Source organism: Oncorhynchus kisutch, linkage group LG17, assembly GCF_002021735.2.
Source record: "Oncorhynchus kisutch isolate 150728-3 linkage group LG17, Okis_V2, whole genome shotgun sequence".
Classification (NCBI taxonomy): domain Eukaryota; kingdom Metazoa; phylum Chordata; class Actinopteri; order Salmoniformes; family Salmonidae; genus Oncorhynchus; species Oncorhynchus kisutch.
The window spans coordinates 77196367-77217733 of NC_034190.2; the positions used below are offsets into that span (position 1 = coordinate 77196367).

The 21367-nt window shown below is 38.6% G+C and overlaps 1 protein-coding gene across 3 annotated transcripts in view; it reads right to left on the bottom strand.

The window, feature by feature from the left end:
- The window catches only part of LOC109908334 (sodium channel protein type 8 subunit alpha-like), a 128976-nt gene that overhangs the window by 62734 nt on the left and 44875 nt on the right, over positions 1 to 21367 (bottom strand). For all 3 annotated transcript variants that reach the window (XM_031794668.1, XM_031794667.1, XM_031794666.1), the window contains 3 exons: positions 20356 to 20643; positions 14593 to 14871; positions 12466 to 12601 (listed from right to left, as the gene is read on the bottom strand). In XM_031794668.1, coding sequence (XP_031650528.1) covers positions 12466 to 12601; positions 14593 to 14871; positions 20356 to 20643 — 703 coding nt within the window. The remainder of the gene's footprint in view (positions 1 to 12465; positions 12602 to 14592; positions 14872 to 20355; positions 20644 to 21367) is intronic.

Here is a 21367-nt window from a genome sequence, read left to right on the forward strand (position 1 = left end):
TATAGTTTGTGTAGCGAGATGTATATAGTTAGTGTAGGGGATGTATAGTTAGTGTAGGGAGATGTATAGTTAGTGTAGAGATATGTATAGTTAGCGTAAGGAGATGTAAAGTATAGTTAGTGTAGCGAGATGTATAGTTAGTGTAAGGAGATGTATAGTTAGTGTATGGAGATGTATAGTTGTGTAGGGAGATGTATAGTTAGTGTAGTCAGTGTAAGGAGATGTAAAGTATAGTTAGTGTAGCGGAGATGTATAATTAGTGTAGGGAGGATATATATATAGTTAGTGTAGGGAGATGTATAGTTACTGTAGGGAGATGTATAGTTAGTGTAAGGAGATGTATAGTTAGTGTAGGTAGATGTATAATAGTGTAGGGAGATGTATATTATAGTTAGTGTAGGGAGATGTATAGTTAGTGTAGGATATGTATAGTTAGTGTAAGGAGATGTAAAGTATAGTTAGTGTAGCGAGCATGTATAGTTAGTGTAGGGAGATGTATAGTTAGTTTAGGGAGATGTATAGTTAGTGTCAGGGAGATGTATAGTTAGTGTAGGGAGATGTATAGTTAGTGTAAGGAGATGTACAGTTAGTGTAAGGAGATGTAAGTATAGTTAGTGTAAGCAAGATGTATAGTTAGTGTAAGGAGATGTATAGTTTAGTGTAGGGAGATGTATAGTTAGTGTAGGGATATGTATAGTTATTGTAAGGAGAAGTATAGTTAGTGTAGGGAGATGTATATTTAGTTTAGGAGATGTATAGTTAGTGTAGGGAGATGTATAGTTAGTGTAAGGAGATGTATATTTAGTGTAGGGAGATGTATAGTTAGTGTAGGGAGATGTATAGTTAGTGTAGGGAGATGTATAGTTAGTGTAGGGAGATGTATATTTAGTGTAGGGAGATGTATAGTTAGTGTAGGAGATGTATATTTAGGTGTAAGGAGATGTATAGTTAGTGTAGGGAGATGTATAGTTATGTAAGGAGATGTAAAGTATAGTTAGTGTAGGGAGATGTATAGTTAGTGTAGGGAGATGTATAGTTAGTGTAAGGAGATGTAAAATATAGTTAGTGTAGGGAAGATGTATAGTTAGTGTAAGGAGATGTATAGTTATTGTAAGGAGATGTAAAGTATAGTTTGTGTAGGAGATGTATAGTTAGTGTAGTTAGTGTAAGGACATGTAAAGTATAGTTAGTGTAGCGAGATGTATAGTTAGTGTAGGGAGATGTATAGTTAGTGTAAGGAGATGTATAGTTATTGTAAGGAGATGTAAAGTATAGTTTGTGTAGGGAGATGTATAGTTAGTGTAGGGAGATGTATAGTTAGTGTAAGGAGATGTATATTATAGTTAGTGTAAGGAGATGTATAGTTATTGTAAGGAGATGTATAGTTATTGTAAGGAGATGTAAAGTATAGTTAGTGTAGGGAGATGTATAGTTAGTGTAGGGAGATGTATAGTTAGTGTAAGGAGATGTATAGTTATTGTAAGGAGATGTATAAAGTATAGTTTGTGTAGGGAGATGTATAGTTAGTGTAGTTAGTGTTGTAAGGAGATGTAAAGTATAGTTAGTGTAGCGAGATGTATAGTTAGTGTAGGGAGATGTATAGTTAGTGTAAGGAGATGTATAGTTATTGTAAGGAGATGTAAAGTATAGTTGTGTAGGGAGATGTATAGTTAGTGTAGTTATGTAGGAGATGTATATTATAGTTAGTGTAAGGAGGAGATTATAGTTATTGTAAGGAGATGTATAGTTATTGTAAGGAGATGTATATTATAGTTAGTGTAGGAGATGTATAGTTAGTGTAAGGAGATGTAAAATATAGTAGTGTAGGGAGATGTATAGTTAGTGTAAGGAGATGTATAGTTATTGTAAGGAGATGTAAAGTATAGTTTGTGTAGGGAGATGTATAGTTAGTGTAGTTAGTGTAAGGACATGTAAAGTATAGGTAGTGTAGCGAGATGTATAGTTAGTGTAGGGAGATGTATAGTTAGTGTAAGGAGATGTATAGTTAGTGTAAGGAGATGTAAAGTATAGTTAGTGTAGGGAGATGTATAGTTAGTGTAGGAAATGTATAGTTAGTGTAAGGAGATGTATAGTTAGTGTAAGGAGATGTAAAGTATAGTTGTGTAGGAGATGTATAGTTAGTTAGTTCGTGTAAGGACATGTAAAGTATAGTTAGTTGTTAGCGAGATGTATAGTTAGTGTAGGGAGATGTATAGTTAGTGTAAGGAGATGTATAGTTATGTAAGGAGATGTAAAGTATAGTTTGTGTAGGGAGATGTATAGTTAGTGTAGTATTGTAGGGAGATGTATATTATAGTTATTGTAAGGAGATGTATTAGTTATTGTAAGGAGATGTATATTATAGTTAGTGTAGGGAGATGTATAGTTAGTGTAGGAGATGTATAGTTATTGTAAGGAGATGTTAAAGTATAGTTGTGTAGGGAGATGTATAGTTAGTGTAGGGAGATGTATAGTTAGTGTAAGGAGATGTATATTTATAGTAGTGTAAGGAGATGTATAGTTATTGTAAGGAGATGTATAGTTATTGTAAGGAGATGTAAAGTATAGTTAGTGTAGGGAGATGTATAGTTAGTGTAGGGAGATGTATAGTTATTGTAAGGAGATGTAAAGTATAGTTTGTGTAGGGAGATGTATAGTTAGTGTAGTTAGTGTAAGGACATGTAAAGTATAGTTAGTGTAGCGAGATGTATAGTTAGTGTAGGGAGATGTATAGTTAGTGTAGGGAGATGTATAGTTAGTGTAGAGATATGTATAGTTAGCGTAAGGAGATGTAAAGTATAGTTAGTGTAGCGAGATGTATAGTTAGTGTAAGGAGATGTATAGTTAGTGTATGGAGATGTATAGTTTGTGTAGGGAGATGTATAGTTAGTGTAGTTAGTGTAAGGAGATGTAAAGTATAGTTAGTGTAGCGAGATGTATAATTAGTGTAGGGAGATGTATATTATAGTTAGTGTAGGGAGATGTATAGTTACTGTAGGGAGATGTATAGTTAGTGTAAGGAGATGTATAGTTAGTGTAGGTAGATGTATAATTAGTGTAGGGAGATGTATATTATAGTTAGTGTAGGGAGATGTATAGTTAGTGTAGGGATATGTATAGTTAGTGTAAGGAGATGTAAAGTATAGTTAGTGTAGCGAGATGTATAGTTAGTGTAGGGAGATGTATAGTTAGTTTAGGGAGATGTATAGTTAGTGTAGGGAGATGTATAGTTAGTGTAGGGAGATGTATAGTTAGTGTAAGGAGATGTACAGTTAGTGTAAGGAGATGTAAAGTATAGTTAGTGTAGCAAGATGTATAGTTAGTGTAAGGAGATGTATAGTTAGTGTAGGGAGATGTATAGTTAGTGTAGGGATATGTATAGTTATTGTAAGGAGAAGTATAGTTAGTGTAGGGAGATGTATATTTAGTTTAGGGAGATGTATAGTTAGTGTAGGGAGAGTATAGTTAGTGTAAGGAGATGTATAGTTAGTGTAGGGAGATGTATAGTTAGTGTAGGGAGATGTATAGTTAGTGTAGGGAGATGTATATTTAGTGTAGGGAGATGTATAGTTAGTGTAGGGAGATGTATATTTAGTGTAGGGAGATGTATAGTTAGTGTAGTTAGTGTAAGGACATGTAAAGTATAGTTAGTGTAGCGAGATGTATAGTTAGTGTAGGGAGATGTATAGTTAGTGTAAGGAGATGCATAGTTATTGTAAGGAGATGTAAAGTATAGTTTGTGTAGGGAGATGTATAGTTAGTGTAGTTAGTGTAAGGACATGTAAAGTATAGTTAGTGTAGGGAGAGTATAGTTAGTGTAGTTAGTGTAGGGAGATGTATAGTTAGTGTAGGGAGATGTATAGTTAGTGTAAGGAGATCTATAGTTAGTGTAGGGAGATATAGTTAGTGTAGGGAGATGTATAGTTAGTGTAGGGAGATGTATAGTTAGTGTAAGGATATGTAAAGTATAGTTAGTGTAGCAAGGTTATAGTTAGTGTAGGGAGATGTATAGTTTGTGTAGGGAGATGTATAGTTAGTGTAGGAAGATGTCTAGATAGTGTAAGGAGATGTACAGTTAGTGTAGGGAGATGTATAGTTAGTGTAGGGAGATGTATAGTTATTGTAAGGAGATGTATAGTTAGTGTAGGGAGATGTATAGTTAGTGTAAGGAGATGTATAGTTAGTGTAGGGAGATGTATAGTTATTGTAAGGAGATGTAAAGTATAGTTAGTGTAGGGAGATGTATAGTTAGTGTAGGGAGATGTATAGTTAGTGTAAGGAGATGTAAAATATAGTTAGTGTAGGGAGATGTATAGTTAGTGTAAGGAGATGTATAGTTATTGTAAGGAGATGTAAAGTATAGTTTGTGTAGGGAGATGTATAGTTAGTGTAGTTAGTGTAAGGACATGTAAAGTATAGTTAGTGTAGCGAGATGTATAGTTAGTGTAGGGAGATGTATAGTTAGTGTAAGGAGATGTATAGTTATTGTAAGGAGATGTAAAGTATAGTTTGTGTAGCGAGATGTATAGTTAGTGTAGGGAGATGTATAGTTAGTGTAGGGAGATGTATAGTTAGTGTAGAGATATGTATAGTTAGCGTAAGGAGATGTAAAGTATAGTTAGTGTAGCGAGATGTATAGTTAGTGTAAGGAGATGTATAGTTAGTGTATGGAGATGTATAGTTTGTGTAGGGAGATGTATAGTTAGTGTAGTTAGTGTAAGGAGATGTAAAGTATAGTTAGTGTAGCGAGATGTATAATTAGTGTAGGGAGATATATATTATAGTTAGTGTAGGGAGATGTATAGTTACTGTAGGGAGATGTATAGTTAGTGTAAGGAGATGTATAGTTAGTGTAGGTAGATGTATAATTAGTGTAGGGAGATGTATATTATAGTTAGTGTAGGGAGATGTATAGTTAGTGTAGGGATATGTATAGTTAGTGTAAGGAGATGTAAAGTATAGTTAGTGTAGCGAGATGTATAGTTAGTGTAGGGAGATGTATAGTTAGTTTAGGGAGATGTATAGTTAGTGTAGGGAGATGTATAGTTAGTGTAGGGAGATGTATAGTTAGTGTAAGGAGATGTACAGTTAGTGTAAGGAGATGTAAAGTATAGTTAGTGTAGCAAGATGTATAGTTAGTGTAAGGAGATGTATAGTTAGTGTAGGGAGATGTATAGTTAGTGTAGGGATATGTATAGTTATTGTAAGGAGAAGTATAGTTAGTGTAGGGAGATGTATATTTAGTTTAGGGAGATGTATAGTTAGTGTAGGGAGATGTATAGTTAGTGTAGGGAGATGTATATTTAGTGTAGGGAGATGTATAGTTAGTGTAGGGAGATGTATATTTAGTGTAGGGAGATGTATAGTTAGTGTAGGGAGATGTATATTTAGTGTAGGGAGATGTATAGTTAGTGTAGGGAGATGTATATTTAGTGTAAGGAGATGTATAGTTAGTGTAGGGAGATGTATAGTTATTGTAAGGAGATGTAAAGTATAGTTAGTGTAGGGAGATGTATAGTTAGTGTAGGGAGATGTATAGTTAGTGTAAGGAGATGTAAAATATAGTTAGTGTAGGGAGATGTATAGTTAGTGTAAGGAGATGTATAGTTATTGTAAGGAGATGTAAAGTATAGTTTGTGTAGGGAGATGTATAGTTAGTGTAGTTAGTGTAAGGACATGTAAAGTATAGTTAGTGTAGCGAGATGTATAGTTAGTGTAGGGAGATGTATAGTTAGTGTAAGGAGATGTATAGTTATTGTAAGGAGATGTAAAGTATAGTTTGTGTAGGGAGATGTATAGTTAGTGTAGGGAGATGTATAGTTAGTGTAAGGAGATGTATATTATAGTTAGTGTAAGGAGATGTATAGTTATTGTAAGGAGATGTATAGTTATTGTAAGGAGATGTAAAGTATAGTTAGTGTAGGGAGATGTATAGTTAGTGTAGGGAGATGTATAGTTAGTGTAAGGAGATGTATAGTTATTGTAAGGAGATGTAAAGTATAGTTTGTGTAGGGAGATGTATAGTTAGTGTAGTTCGTGTAAGGACATGTAAAGTATAGTTAGTGTAGCGAGATGTATAGTTAGTGTAGGGAGATGTATAGTTAGTGTAAGGAGATGTATAGTTATTGTAAGGAGATGTAAAGTATAGTTTGTGTAGGGAGATGTATAGTTAGTGTAGTTATTGTAGGGAGATGTATATTATAGTTAGTGTAAGGAGATGTATAGTTATTGTAAGGAGATGTATAGTTATTGTAAGGAGATGTATATTATAGTTAGTGTAGGGAGATGTATAGTTAGTGTAAGGAGATGTAAAATATAGTTAGTGTAGGGAGATGTATAGTTAGTGTAAGGAGATGTATAGTTATTGTAAGGAGATGTAAAGTATAGTTTGTGTAGGGAGATGTATAGTTAGTGTAGTTAGTGTAAGGACATGTAAAGTATAGTTAGTGTAGCGAGATGTATAGTTAGTGTAGGGAGATGTATAGTTAGTGTAAGGAGATGTATAGTTATTGTAAGGAGATGTAAAGTATAGTTTGTGTAGGGAGATGTATAGTTAGTGTAGGGAGATGTATAGTTAGTGTAAGGAGATGTATATTATAGTTAGTGTAAGGAGATGTATAGTTATTGTAAGGAGATGTATAGTTATTGTAAGGAGATGTAAAGTATAGTTAGTGTAGGGAGATGTATAGTTAGTGTAGGGAGATGTATAGTTAGTGTAAGGAGATGTATAGTTATTGTAAGGAGATGTAAAGTATAGTTTGTGTAGGGAGATGTATAGTTAGTGTAGTTCGTTGTAAGGACATGTAAAGTATAGTTAGTGTAGCGAGATGTATAGTTAGTGTAGGGAGATGTATAGTTAGTGTAAGGAGATGTATAGTTATTGTAAGGAGATGTAAAGTATAGTTTGTGTAGGGAGATGTATAGTTAGTGTAGTTATTGTAGGGAGATGTATATATAGTTAGTGTAAGGAGATGTATAGTTATTGTAAGGAGATGTATAGTTATTGTAAGGAGATGTATATTATAGTTAGTGTAGAGAGATGTATAGTTAGTGTAAGGAGATGTATAGTTATTGTAAGGAGATGTAAAGTATAGTTTGTGTAGGGAGATGTATAGTTAGTGTAGGGAGATGTATAGTTAGTGTAAGGAGATGTATATTATAGTTAGTGTAAGGAGATGTATAGTTATTGTAAGGAGATGTATAGTTATTGTAAGGAGATGTAAAGTATAGTTAGTGTAGGGAGATGTATAGTTAGTGTAGGGAGATGTATAGTTAGTGTAAGGAGATGTATAGTTATTGTAAGGAGATGTAAAGTATAGTTTGTGTAGGGAGATGTATAGTTAGTGTAGTTCGTGTAAGGACATGTAAAGTATAGTTAGTGTAGCGAGATGTATAGTTAGTGTAGGGAGATGTATAGTTAGTGTAAGGAGATGTATAGTTATTGTAAGGAGATGTAAAGTATAGTTTGTGTAGCGAGATGTATAGTTAGTGTAGGGAGATGTATAGTTAGTGTAGGGAGATGTATAGTTAGTGTAGAGATATGTATAGTTAGCGTAAGGAGATGTAAAGTATAGTTAGTGTAGCGAGATGTATAGTTAGTGTAAGGAGATGTATAGTTAGTGTATGGAGATGTATAGTTTGTGTAGGGAGATGTATAGTTAGTGTAGTTAGTGTAAGGAGATGTAAAGTATAGTTAGTGTAGCGAGATGTATAATTAGTGTAGGGAGATGTATATTATAGTTAGTGTAGGGAGATGTATAGTTAGTGTAGGGAGATGTATAGTTATTGTAAGGAGATGTAAAGTATAGTTTGTGTAGGGAGATGTATAGTTAGTGTAGTTCGTGTAAGGACATGTAAAGTATAGTTAGTGTAGTGAGATGTATAGTTAGTGTAGGGAGATGTATAGTTAGTGTAAGGAGATGTATAGTTATTGTAAGGAGATGTAAAGTATAGTTTGTGTAGGGAGATGTATAGTTAGTGTAGTTATTGTAGGGAGATGTATATTATAGTTAGTGTAAGGAGATGTATAGTTATTGTAAGGAGATGTATAGTTATTGTAAGGAGATGTATATTATAGTTAGTGTAGGGAGATGTATAGTTAGTGTAAGGAGATGTATAGTTATTGTAAGGAGATGTAAAGTATAGTTTGTGTAGGGAGATGTATAGTTAGTGTAGGGAGATGTATAGTTAGTGTAAGGAGATGTATAGTTATTGTAAGGAGATGTAAAGTATAGTTTGTGTAGGGAGATGTATAGTTAGTGTAGTTAGTGTAAGGACATGTAAAGTATAGTTAGTGTAGCGAGATGTATAGTTAGTGTAGGGAGATGTATAGTTAGTGTAAGGAGATGTATAGTTATTGTAAGGAGATGTAAAGTATAGTTTGTGTAGCGAGATGTATAGTTAGTGTAGGGAGATGTATAGTTAGTGTAGGGAGATGTATAGTTAGTGTAGAGATATGTATAGTTAGCGTAAGGAGATGTAAAGTATAGTTAGTGTAGCGAGATGTATAGTTAGTGTAAGGAGATGTATAGTTAGTGTATGGAGATGTATAGTTTGTGTAGGGAGATGTATAGTTAGTGTAGTTAGTGTAAGGAGATGTAAAGTATAGTTAGTGTAGCGAGATGTATAATTAGTGTAGGGAGATGTATATTATAGTTAGTGTAGGGAGATGTATAGTTACTGTAGGGAGATGTATAGTTAGTGTAAGGAGATGTATAGTTAGTGTAGGTAGATGTATAATTAGTGTAGGGAGATGTATATTATAGTTAGTTGTAGGGAGATGTATAGTTAGTGTAGGGATATGTATAGTTAGTGTAAGGAGATGTAAAGTATAGTTAGTGTAGCGAGATGTATAGTTAGTGTAGGGAGATGTATAGTTAGTTTAGGGAGATGTATAGTTAGTGTAGGGAGATGTATAGTTAGTGTAGGGAGATGTATAGTTAGTGTAAGGAGATGTACAGTTAGTGTAAGGAGATGTAAAGTATAGTTAGTGTAGCAAGATGTATAGTTAGTGTAAGGAGATGTATAGTTAGTGTAGGGAGATGTATAGTTAGTGTAGGGATATGTATAGTTATTGTAAGGAGAAGTATAGTTAGTGTAGGGAGATGTATATTTAGTTTAGGGAGATGTATAGTTAGTGTAGGGAGATGTATAGTTAGTGTAAGGAGATGTATAGTTAGTGTAGGGAGATGTATAGTTAGTGTAGGGAGATGTATAGTTAGTGTAGGGAGATGTATATTTAGTGTAGGGAGATGTATAGTTAGTGTAGGGAGATGTATATTTAGTGTAGGGAGATGTATAGTTAGTGTAGTTAGTGTAAGGACATGTAAAGTATAGTTAGTGTAGCGAGATGTATAGTTAGTGTAGGGAGATGTATAGTTAGTGTAAGGAGATGCATAGTTATTGTAAGGAGATGTAAAGTATAGTTTGTGTAGGGAGATGTATAGTTAGTGTAGTTAGTGTAAGGACATGTAAAGTATAGTTAGTGTAGGGAGATGTATAGTTAGTGTAGTTAGTGTAGGGAGATGTATATTATAGTTAGTGTAGGGAGATGTATAGTTAGTGTAGGGAGATGTATAGTTAGTGTAAGGAGATCTATAGTTAGTGTAGGGAGATATAGTTAGTGTAGGGAGATGTATAGTTAGTGTAGGGAGATGTATAGTTAGTGTAAGGATATGTAAAGTATAGTTAGTGTAGCAAGATGTATAGTTAGTGTAGGGAGATGTATAGTTTGTGTAGGGAGATGTATAGTTAGTGTAGGAAGATGTCTAGATAGTGTAAGGAGATGTACAGTTAGTGTAGGGAGATGTATAGTTAGTGTAGGGAGATGTATAGTTATTGTAAGGAGATGTATAGTTAGTGTAGGGAGATGTATAGTTAGTGTAAGGAGATGTATAGTTAGTGTAGGGAGATGTATAGTTATTGTAAGGAGATGTAAAGTATAGTTAGTGTAGGGAGATGTATAGTTAGTGTAGGGAGATGTATAGTTAGTGTAAGGAGATGTAAAATATAGTTAGTGTAGGGAGATGTATAGTTAGTGTAAGGAGATGTATAGTTATTGTAAGGAGATGTAAAGTATAGTTTGTGTAGGGAGATGTATAGTTAGTGTAGTTAGTGTAAGGACATGTAAAGTATAGTTAGTGTAGCGAGATGTATAGTTAGTGTAGGGAGATGTATAGTTAGTGTAAGGAGATGTATAGTTATTGTAAGGAGATGTAAAGTATAGTTTGTGTAGGGAGATGTATAGTTAGTGTAGGGAGATGTATAGTTAGTGTAAGGAGATGTATATTATAGTTAGTGTAAGGAGATGTATAGTTATTGTAAGGAGATGTATAGTTATTGTAAGGAGATGTAAAGTATAGTTAGTGTAGGGAGATGTATAGTTATTGTAAGGAGATGTATAGTTATTGTAAGGAGATGTATATTATAGTTAGTGTAGGGAGATGTATAGTTAGTGTAGGGAGATGTATAGTTAGTGTAAGGAGATGTATAGTTAGTGTAGGGAGATATAGTTAGTGTAGCGAGCTGTATAGTTAGTGTAGGGAGATGTATATTATGGTTAGTGTAGGGAGATGTATAGTTAGTGTAGGGAGATGTATAGTTAGTGTAAGGAGATGTATAGTTAGTGTAGGGAGATATAGTTAGTGTAGGGAGATGTATAGTTAGTGTAGGGAGATGTATAGTTAGTGTAAGGAGATGTATAGTTAGTGTAAGGAGATGTAAAGTATAGTTAGTGTAGCAAGATGTATAGTTAGTGTAGGGAGATGTATAGTTAGTGTAGGGAGATGTATAGTTAGTGTGGGGAGATGTCTAGATAGTGTAAGGAGATGTACAGTTAGTGTAGGGAGATGTATAGTTAGTGTAGGGAGATGTATAGTTATTGTAAGGAGATGTATAGTTAGTGTAGGGAGATGTATAGTTAGTGTAAGGAGATGTATAGTTACTGTAGGGAGATGTATAGTTAGTGTAGGGAGATGTATAGTTAGTGCAGGGAGATGTATAGTTAGTGTAGGGAGATGTCTAGATAGTGTAAGGAGATGTACAGTTAGTGTAGGGAGGTGTATAGTTAGTGTAGGGAGATGTATAGTTATTGTAAGGAGATGTATAGTTAGTGTAGGGAGATGTATAGTTAGTGTAGGGAGATGTATATTATAGTTAGTGTAGGGAGATGTATAGTTAGTGTAGCGAGATGTATAGTTAGTGTAGGGAGATGTATAGTTAGTGTAGGGAGATGTATAGTTAGTGTAGGGAGATGTATAGTTAGTGTAAGGAGATGTATAGTTATTGTAAGGAGATGTAAAGTATAGTTTGTGTAGGGAGATGTATAGTTAGTGTAGTTAGTGTAAGGACATGTAAAGTATAGTTAGTGTAGCGAGATGTATAGTTAGTGTAGGGAGATGTATAGTTAGTGTAAGGAGATGTATAGTTATTGTAAGGAGATGTAAAGTATAGTTAGTGTAAGGAGATGTATAGTTATTGTAAGGAGATGTATATTATAGTTAGTGTAGGGAGATGTATAGTTACTGTAAGGAGATGTATAGTTAGTGTAGGGAGATGTATAGTTAGTGTAGTTAGTGTAAGGAGATGTATAGTTATTGTAGGGAGATGTATAGTTATTGTAAGGAGATGTATATTATAGTTAGTGTAAGGAGATGTATAGTTATTGTAAGGAGATGTATAGTTAGTGTAAGGAGATGTATAGTTATTGTAAGGAGATGTATAGTTATTGTAAGGAGATGTATATTATAGTTAGTGTAGGGAGATGTATAGTTAGTGTAGGGAGATGTATAGTTAGTGTAAGGAGATGTATAGTTAGTGTAGGGAGATATAGTTAGTGTAGCGAGCTGTATAGTTAGTGTAGGGAGATGTATATTATGGTTAGTGTAGGGAGATGTATAGTTAGTGTAAGGAGATGTATAGTTAGTGTAGGGAGATATAGTTAGTGTAGGGAGATGTATAGTTAGTGTAGGGAGATGTATAGTTAGTGTAAGGAGATGTATAGTTAGTGTAAGGAGATGTAAAGTATAGTTAGTGTAGCAAGATGTATAGTTAGTGTAGGGAGATGTATAGTTAGTGTAGGGAGATGTCTAGATAGTGTAAGGAGATGTCTAGATAGTGTAAGGAGATGTACAGTTAGTGTAGGGAGATGTATAGTTAGTGTAGGGAGATGTATAGTTATTGTAAGGAGATGTATAGTTAGTGTAGGGAGATGTATAGTTAGTGTAAGGAGATGTATAGTTACTGTAGGGAGATGTATAGTTAGTGTAGGGAGATGTATAGTTAGTGTAGGGAGATGTCTAGATAGTGTAAGGAGATGTACAGTTAGTGTAGGGAGATGTATAGTTAGTGTAGGGAGATGTATAGTTATTGTAAGGAGATGTATAGTTAGTGTAGCAATATGTATAGTTATTGTAAGGAGATGTATAGTTAGTGTAGGGAGTAAAGTATAAAGTATAGAGGCAGTACCCTCCGCTAGTGTGTTGGTGATGACGCTCATGACACTGTTGGTCCTCTCTTTCCTTCCGAAGGAGGTATTGAGCTGGTCCATAGACACCATCAGGGAACCAGACAGCTTCTTCTTCACCTCAACCTCAGTAGTGGGCTGCCAGGAGGAAGAAGAAGAATCAAGCACTAATGGTAGTCAAACCATGAACACCACCACACAGCGCCGTCGCTGGCCAGGGAGGGAAGTGCACTTGTAACAAGATTGGATTGGTTTGGATTGGAAGGAATGGTGGGATAAATTGTAAGTTGGTACATTTTTGGCTGGCACACAGGGTAGTAATGTATTTATCTTGTTGTCGATGGATACTGATGGTAGGGAGAGTATATTGCGTCTAGAACATGCAGGTCTTTCACAGCCAGAGTGAGAACAGCGGTATAGGGAAATTTGACCTTATTGTGATTACATAAAACTTGAATATTTGAATATTCAGAAATTGAGCAGGGAAGTATTTTGTATGTATGTGCATTATTCAGTCTGACTTACCTTATCTCTGAACCAACCATTATTCCTAAACCAACCTAAATGTCCCCCTGCCTAAATGTGCCAATCCTGCCACTATATTTCACCCCTCTAACCGTTCTCCTATCCTTAAACGTCTCCAGACTTTTTTGACCATAGAATATCACCTTCAAGTCCTGTAACAAATGATGTAGCATTTGAAGAGGATGTAGAGGGAAGAGTAGTCTGGTTACCGTAGAGAACATTAGGGGCAACATTATTGGGATTGAGGTCCGTTCCAGTCGGCATGCATTGAGCATGCACCAAGTCAAAGGGAAGGAGAGGATAGATTAGATACCATGGTCACTAGATTAGTTGTTATCATGCTGGCTAAGTTAAAAACACTGTACAAGACCTGTAGAAGGACCAGGTCAAACTACCATGCTGCTTACTAGCATAAGAGAAACATTGGTTTGACTTTTCTGTTTAGCTTGATTTGTTCACAGCAGATTGTTTGAAAAGAAAGTGACTATTTTTGGCTATTTTGAAGAGGGTTTTTACTTACAATGACTGTGATATGTGGTTGTTTTTACCAACTGTATTTTAGTTGAATGTCGCCCTAAGATAAGAGAGTTTGCTAAATTTGTACAATGTTAAAGGACTAGTTCAGGATTTTGGCAATTAAGCCCTTTTCTATTTACCCAGAGTCAGATAAACTCATGGATACCATTTGTATGGACCTGTGTGCAGTTTGAAGGAAGTTGAAGGTAGTTTCTAGAGTCAATACTAATGTTAGCGCAATGGCTGGAAGTCTACAGGAGCAAGGGCTTAATTGCCAAAATCTCGAACTATCCCTTTAATGTCAATGTAACGTCACACTGTTTGGCGTGAGGATATTAAAATGTTGAGATATAAAACAACAGTATGCTGGTAGTCACTGAAAAACCCAGTTATAAAGTAACAATAAGAACCTTTTGTTCTGATGAACTAAAGTTTCTCTATTTTGCTTCTTTAGCTAGTGGTGGGAGGCAGCATAGCATACACTACATACTAGGTAGCAGGGGAGGAGGGCGAGCGCAGATAGCGCAGACGGACTTGCAAAGAAGAGAGAGAGAGAAAGAGAGAGAGAATAAGAGAGAGAGAGCGAGAGCGTGAGATCCAGAGAGAGAAAGAAAGAGAGAATAAGATGAGAGAGAGAGTAAGATAAGGAGAGAGAGAGAGAGAGAGAGAGAGAGAGAGAGAGAGAGAGAGAGAGAGAGAGAGAGAGAGAGAGAGAGAGAGAGAGAGAGAGAGAGAAAGAGAAAGAGAGAGAGAATAAGATAGAGAAAGAGAGAGTAAGATAGAGAGAGAGAGTAAGATAGAGAGATAGAGAGAGAGCGAGAGAGAGAGTAAGATAGACAGAGAGAGAATAAGATAGAGAAAGAGAGAGATAGAGAGAGAGAGAGAGTAAGATAGAGAGATAGAGAGAGAGAGTAAGATAGAGAGATAGAGAGTAAGATAGAGAGATAGAGAGAGAGAGTAAGATAGAGAGATAGAGAGAGAGATAGAGACAGAGTAAGATAGAGAAAGTGGGGGCCATGCCTAGACGGGTCTGAGTTACTCATTGACTTCCTTACACTGTCGTCACCAGATGCCTTATCTATTTTCACCTCAGGCAAAAGGCGTCCGCCGGTCCCCGGACTGATCAGAGACACCACGCCGTTGCAGTCCACCGTGGAGTTCCTCTTCCCACCACCGTGGTGGTAGCTCGTGTAGCTGCACCGCCGGTACGGGCTGAACCGGGGGCCCCGCCTCTCCTCGCACTCCTCCACCATGCTGTGCTCGTCGTCGGCGAACTCGTTCTCCGAGCCCACGCCCTTGAAGCTGAAGATGCTGCTCTTGCTGTTGTGCCTCGACAGAAACGGTGAGCCGGGGATACTGAGAAGGGACTGCAGGGGACAGGGGAATAAGGAGAGGAAATAAGGAAAGGAGACGAGTGAGTGATTGAAATTGATATAGTTGTAACACAAATCACATGATAGTGCTGAAGGTCAAGAGTTCAATCCCCACAACCATCTATGCTACTTTATCTCCTCCTGCCGTTCTCTCCAACTCTATTTCTGTAATGTCTAAATTAAGTTTAATTTCAAAAGGCAATTGAGCCATTTTCAGAAATGTTTGTAAATTTACACAAATTAAAACATTTCTTGTGAAAGAGCCGGAGCTATAATTTGTAAATCTTACCATGACATGGGCTAGTGAAAAGACACCAATGACTACCAAGGTAATTTACAGTTACAGTTACATGTAACAAAGTATCCTGATACGTAAATAAATACATACATTTTTAAAGAATCCATTTGTTTCAACTATATTGTGCAAATAGCCTATCACATAGCCAATCACATAGCCAATCACATAGCCAATCACATAGCCAATCACATAGCCAATCACATAGCCTATCACATAGCCAATCACATAGCCAATCACATAGCCAATCACATAGCCAATCACATAGCCTATCACATAGCCTATCACATAGCCAATCACATAGCCAATCACATAGCCTATCACATAGCCAATCACATAGCCAATCACATAGCCAATCACATAGCCAATCACATAGCCAATCACATAGCCTATCACATAGCCAATCACATAGCCAATCACATAGCCTATCACATAGCCAATCACATAGCCTATCACATAGCCAATCACATAGCCTATCACATAGCCAATCACATAGCCAATCACATAGCCAATCACATAGCCAATCACATAGCCAATCACATAGCCTATCACATAGCCAATCACATAGCCAATCACATAGCCAATCACATAGCCAATCACATAGCCTATCACATAGCCAATCACATAGCCAATCACATAGCCAATCACATAGCCAATCACATAGCCAATCACATAGCCAATCACATAGCCAATTTATTGTATCCAGAGGATGAACAAGGTATATACAATGTGTTTCATTTTCTGACAGCTTTTGTAAAAAAGTTTATGGGGGTTTTACAGGTTTTTTTCTGTAGGATAAATCAAGGACAGTTTTTTTGAGTTTGATTATATACACTTTAAGGAAGGATTTAAGGAATAATTAGAAAGCCATGGATGGATTGATTCTTATTGTTGGAGTGATTCACTGACATAGCCCTCCGTAGGTTTACAGACAGTTCCCGTCGCTGCATCTTTGCTCTCTCCTTTTCATCAGCTTGTTTAAAAGGTTTCCTCTTTCGGCCAACAGGAACAGATATCACCGGCTCCAAAGTGTTGAAGGGATCCATTATAATCAAAAGGTCCACTTCACTCAAGAGGTCAAAGATAACATAGTGCTAGGTAGCCAGCCTGCAAACAGCGGAGAGTGACAGCTGTCTATCTCTGCATCTGGCTGACTAAGTCAGGGGTTAGCCTAAATGAATAAGATAAGGTTGTTATTAAACCTAACTTATGACTGAACAGACAAATATAATAGAAATGATTCCCTAAATGACTCACTTTACCGCTAGCGGCAAAAACCATATGGAACATTTCATTCATCTGGACAGTGGATATAGCCAGAGCTATTTATTTAGAGAGTTGGGCCAACTTTTAGAATGTTTAATACTGTTCTGATTCTAGATATTCAGTTCCATAACATTTTATTTAAATATTCCCTGTGTAATGTTAATGAGGTTCTAACATGGCTGCCGTAGAATGTTGTAGTGTCATGTAATTGCATCATAATGCAGAAAGCTCATTGGTCCAACTCTATAAATACATGGATCTGGATATAGCACGTTTTGGTACATAACAAATGTCAGATATCGCATTTGCCAAAAAAAAACAAAAAAAACATTCTAAAGTAAATGTTTGAAAAGTATGAGAACAGTCATAATTTATACACATAAAGGTACCCATAATCTTTAATTTCAGGTGAAAAAATGCAAATGTGAAAAATGGGCATTTAGCGTGTTTTTTTTTAATCAAAGCCTTACAATAAAAGCTTATAAAATATAAAGGAAGTGTGGAATTCCAAAAAGAGATGAGAGTGTTGTTTCCAGTCAATGTTCTTACGGCGATCGTGACAGAAGATCCCACCACAACAGGACCAAGCAGCGTGCCCAGGAGGGGAAGGTATCCTGGACTTGGGACGAGATCTTGGATGGGAAGGGATCCTGGACTTGGGAGGAAATCATGGCAGGACAGGATAGCCTTCCTTGGAGGCAGACGCAAGGAGAGAAGGGAGGACAGCGACGAAGCCGGGGTTCGCGGCCACAAAGAAAGCCCAAAAAACAGCCCATTTTTTTTGGGGGGGGGGGAAGGCACAAGGGGTGGTCGGCGGAGCCGAGGAGTGAACCAGAGCCAGTCTGGGAAAAGAGGGAGAAATTGGAGGAGAGTGAACGGAGGGAGTCAGAGACCGTCAGTGAGCTGATTGTGAAATTGGAGGAGAGAGCAATGAGAGAGTTGTTGTGTTGGTGTATGATGCACAACATTCGCCCTAAGGAGCGTGTTATCAGTTTGATGCCACCTGAGTCAGCTCTCTGGACTCGTCCTGAGGAGCGTGCTAGCAGTCTGGTAAAAACTGTGCCGGCTCCACGCACCAGGTCTCCAGTACGCCTCCACAGCCCAGTACGTCCTGTGCCTGCTCCACGCACACTAGGCCTCCAGTGTGCCTTCCCAGTCCGGTACGTCCTGTGCCTGCTCCACCTACCAGGCCTCCAGTGAGCCTTCCCAGTCCGGTACGTCCTGTGCCAGCTCCTCGCACTTGCGTGTGGGAGGAGTGTGTGTGTGTCACCAGTCCCACCTGTGCCGGCTCCACGTACCAGGCCTCTAGTGTGCCTTCCCAGTCCGGTACGTCCTGTGCCTGCTCCACGCACACTAGGCCTTCAGTGTGCCTTCCCAGTCCGGTACGTCCTGTGCCTGCTCCACGCACTAGGCCTCCAGTGTGCCTTCCCAGTCCGGTACGTCCTGTGCCTGCTCCACGCACTAGGCCTCCAGTGCGCCTTCCCATTCCCAGTCCAGAGCTTCCGGCGACGGTCCACAGTCCAGAACCTCCTGCGACGGTCCACAGTCTGGAACCTCCTGCGACGGTCCACAGTCCGGAACCTCCTGCGACGGTCCAAGGTCTGGAACCTCCTGCGACGGTCCACAGTCCGGAACCTCCTGCGACGGTCCACAGTCTGGAACCTCCTGCGACGGTCCACAGTCCGGAACCTCCTGCGACGGTCCAAGGTCTGGAACCTCCAGCTCCATGGCCGGAGCCTTCTTCTGCACCGATGTATATAATTAAAACAATTTGAATTCACAGACTTCACCCTCCCTACACCTCTGATGAATATAACAAGAAACCTGTTCGATCACAATGCACTGCAAATTCATTCTGGCTGTGGATACGGAGAACATCAACACATTAACATCAACACGCCAGAGGATATATCCATCGGACTTGGGGCTCTGCTGGGAGTTTACCTCATTTAGATTTTATTATTCTGCTTTGCTACTAAAATTATAAACACTGAGAACTAAAACATTGTGTTATTGTTATGTGTATTAATAATAGGGGACGGGTAGTTCTTCAAAAGGTTCTTTGAGGATCCTTTAAAAGGGGTTCATTGAAGAACTTATAGGGGTTCCCCCACAGTTTCGATTTGAAGAACCCCCTAAAGGACTCTCCAGGAATCTTTTTAGAGTGTACCAGTATCGCAATATTTTTTCCATGGCAAAAAATGAAAAGATGAAGTAGAATAAAACTCTTTGGTCCTTTAAAAACCTGCTGTATGTAAAATATTGTATTATACCTTGGAAAACAAATACATGTGACTCTAGATGACAACATAATGATGTTTGTTTCCAAAATTAGTACTGATTATCTAAAGAAGTTAAACCCGCTTTGTGTTTTCTTTTCTTCCCATGATGCTTATGGGTATTGCGATACTGATATCGTCCTGCCCCTAAGTAGCAGTACAATATGAAAGACCCCAGAACAAAAGAACACTCTTCCATAATGAAACATGAATGTATTCACTGTTAATAATTCAAGCCTTGGATGAATGCTGCTGTATCTTTAGCTACAACAGCAGGTTATGATGAATGCTGCTGTATCTGTGGTTGAAGCCCTGCTACGCTGTGGTTGAATCCCTGTTACTCTGTGGTTGAAGCCCTGTTACTCTGTGGTTGAAGCCCTGTTACTCTGTGGTTGAATCCCTGTTACTCTGTGGTTGAAGCCCTGTTACTCTGTGGTTGAAGCCCTGTTACTCTGTGGTTGAAGCCCTGTTACTCTGTGGTTGAAGCCCTGTTACTCTGTGGTTGAAGCCCTGTTACTCTGTGGTTGAATCCCTGTTACTCTGTGGTTGAATCCCTGTTACTCTGTGGTTGAAGCCCTGTTACTCTGTGGTTGAAGCCCTGTTACGCTGTGGTTGAATCCCTGTTACTCTGTGGTTGAAGCCCTGTTACTCTGTGGTTGAAGCCCTGTTACTCTGTGGTTGAAGCCCTGTTACTCTGTGGTTGAAGCCCTGTTACTCTGTGGTTGAAGCCCTGCTACGCTGTGGTTGAATCCCTGTTACTCTGTGGTTGAAGCCCTGTTACTCTGTGGTTGAAGCCCTGTTACTCTGTGGTTGAAGCCCTGTTACTCTGTGGTTGAAGCCCTGTTACTCTGTGGTTGAATCCCTGTTACTCTGTGGTTGAAGCCCTGTTACTCTGTGGTTGAAGCCCTGTTACTCTGTGGTTGAATCCCTGTTACTCTGTGGTTGAATCCCTGTTACTCTGTGGTTGAATCCCTGTTACTTTGTGGTTGAAGCCCTGTTACTCTGTGGTTGAAGCCCTGTTCCTCTGTGGTTGAAGCCCTGTTACTCTGTGGTTGAATCGTTGTTACTCTGTGGTTGAATCCCTGTTACTCTGTGGTTGAAGCCCTGTTACTCTGTGGTTGAAGCCCTGTTACTCTGTGGTTGAATCGTTGTTACTCTGTGGTTGAATCCCTGTTACTCTGTGGTTGAAGCCCTGCTACTCTGTGGTTGAAGCCCTGTTACTCTGTGGTTGAAGCCCTGTTACTCTGTGGTTGAATCGTTGTTACTCTGTGGTTGAATCCCTGTTACTCTGTGGTTGAAGCCCTGTTACTCTGTGGTTGAAGCCCTGTTACTCTGTGGTTGAAGCCCTGTTACTCTGTGGTTGAATCCCTGTTACTCTGTGGTTGAATCCCTGTTACTCTGTGGTTGAAGCCCTGTTACTCTGTGGTTGAAGCCCTGTTAAAAAGCTCTAAATAGTCTTTAACTGAAACCAAACCCTGATGTTTAAATTTACTTAGAAGGGAACTGAAATCATTTTGAACATTGGAGTGTCAATATGGGACCTCAAATGGAAACATTAATAACTGCCTGTTATTTAGTCCTATTCCATCTTCTTCCAGGAATGCATTGCACAGTGACCTTTGACACTGGTCCTCTCACCTGGTTCATGATGGAAGACTTGCGGCCTAGCCGGTTGTCAGGGAAACGAAAGCGGCTCTTCTTACTGCCGTCGTCCGACTCGGACTTGACGAACTTCTCGCAGTCCCCCTTCTCCTCCCGCTGCGACTGCTCTTTCTGGCGCCACTTCTTCTTGCGGTTGCGCCGCTCCTTGGCGCTCTTGGAGCTGAGCTTGGACATCTCTGACGAGCTACAGGACAGGGTCCCCCCGCCGTCATCATCCCCTACGTCCTCCGACATGGTGCCTGCCGACGTCGCCATGGCGTTGGACTATCGCAAACCGCCACACCGGGAGAGAGAGTGAGACAAACACCTGCGTGTCCATTCCCACTGAAATCTCATTCATACCTTACGCAAATACACAATGCATTTAGCTAGCTACGCAAAAATAGCAATCCTGCGTAGTTGTATTGAGATACAAATTGCGGGGCTGCATCTGCACTTGACTTACTTGGGAGTAAGTTGTGCAAGTTTGCTGTGCAAGTTTGCATATTTTTGCTAAGCAAGTACGCAGAACAGCCATTTTGCATAGCTTGGCTTCAGAGACATGGCTTTTATCAGGCTAAACAGATTTCAACTTGCCATATGTGACAGACAGGGTTCCAACCCCAGTTTGCTGTGAGCCAAAAGAGTGCATTAGCCTGCTAAGCCAAAGCCTAGGCATTGACTCAGGAAGCCCATGCAGATCTTCAGGTCTCAGGCAAGGTTACTCACCTCCGTCACAAACACAGTGAGGTATAGGAGCACGGTAACGAACACAGCTCCACTGTTTATATTAGACACAACAGATTTAAACCAAACAGACAGTCAAGGATAGGAGTGGAGTATAGTAAGCACAGACAGTAAAGAGACAAGCACATACAGTATGACAGACAGACAGACAGACAGACAGACAGACAGACAGACAGACAGACAGACAGACAGACAGACAGACAGACAGACAGACAGACAGACAGACAGACAGACAGACAGACAGACAGACAGACAGACAGAC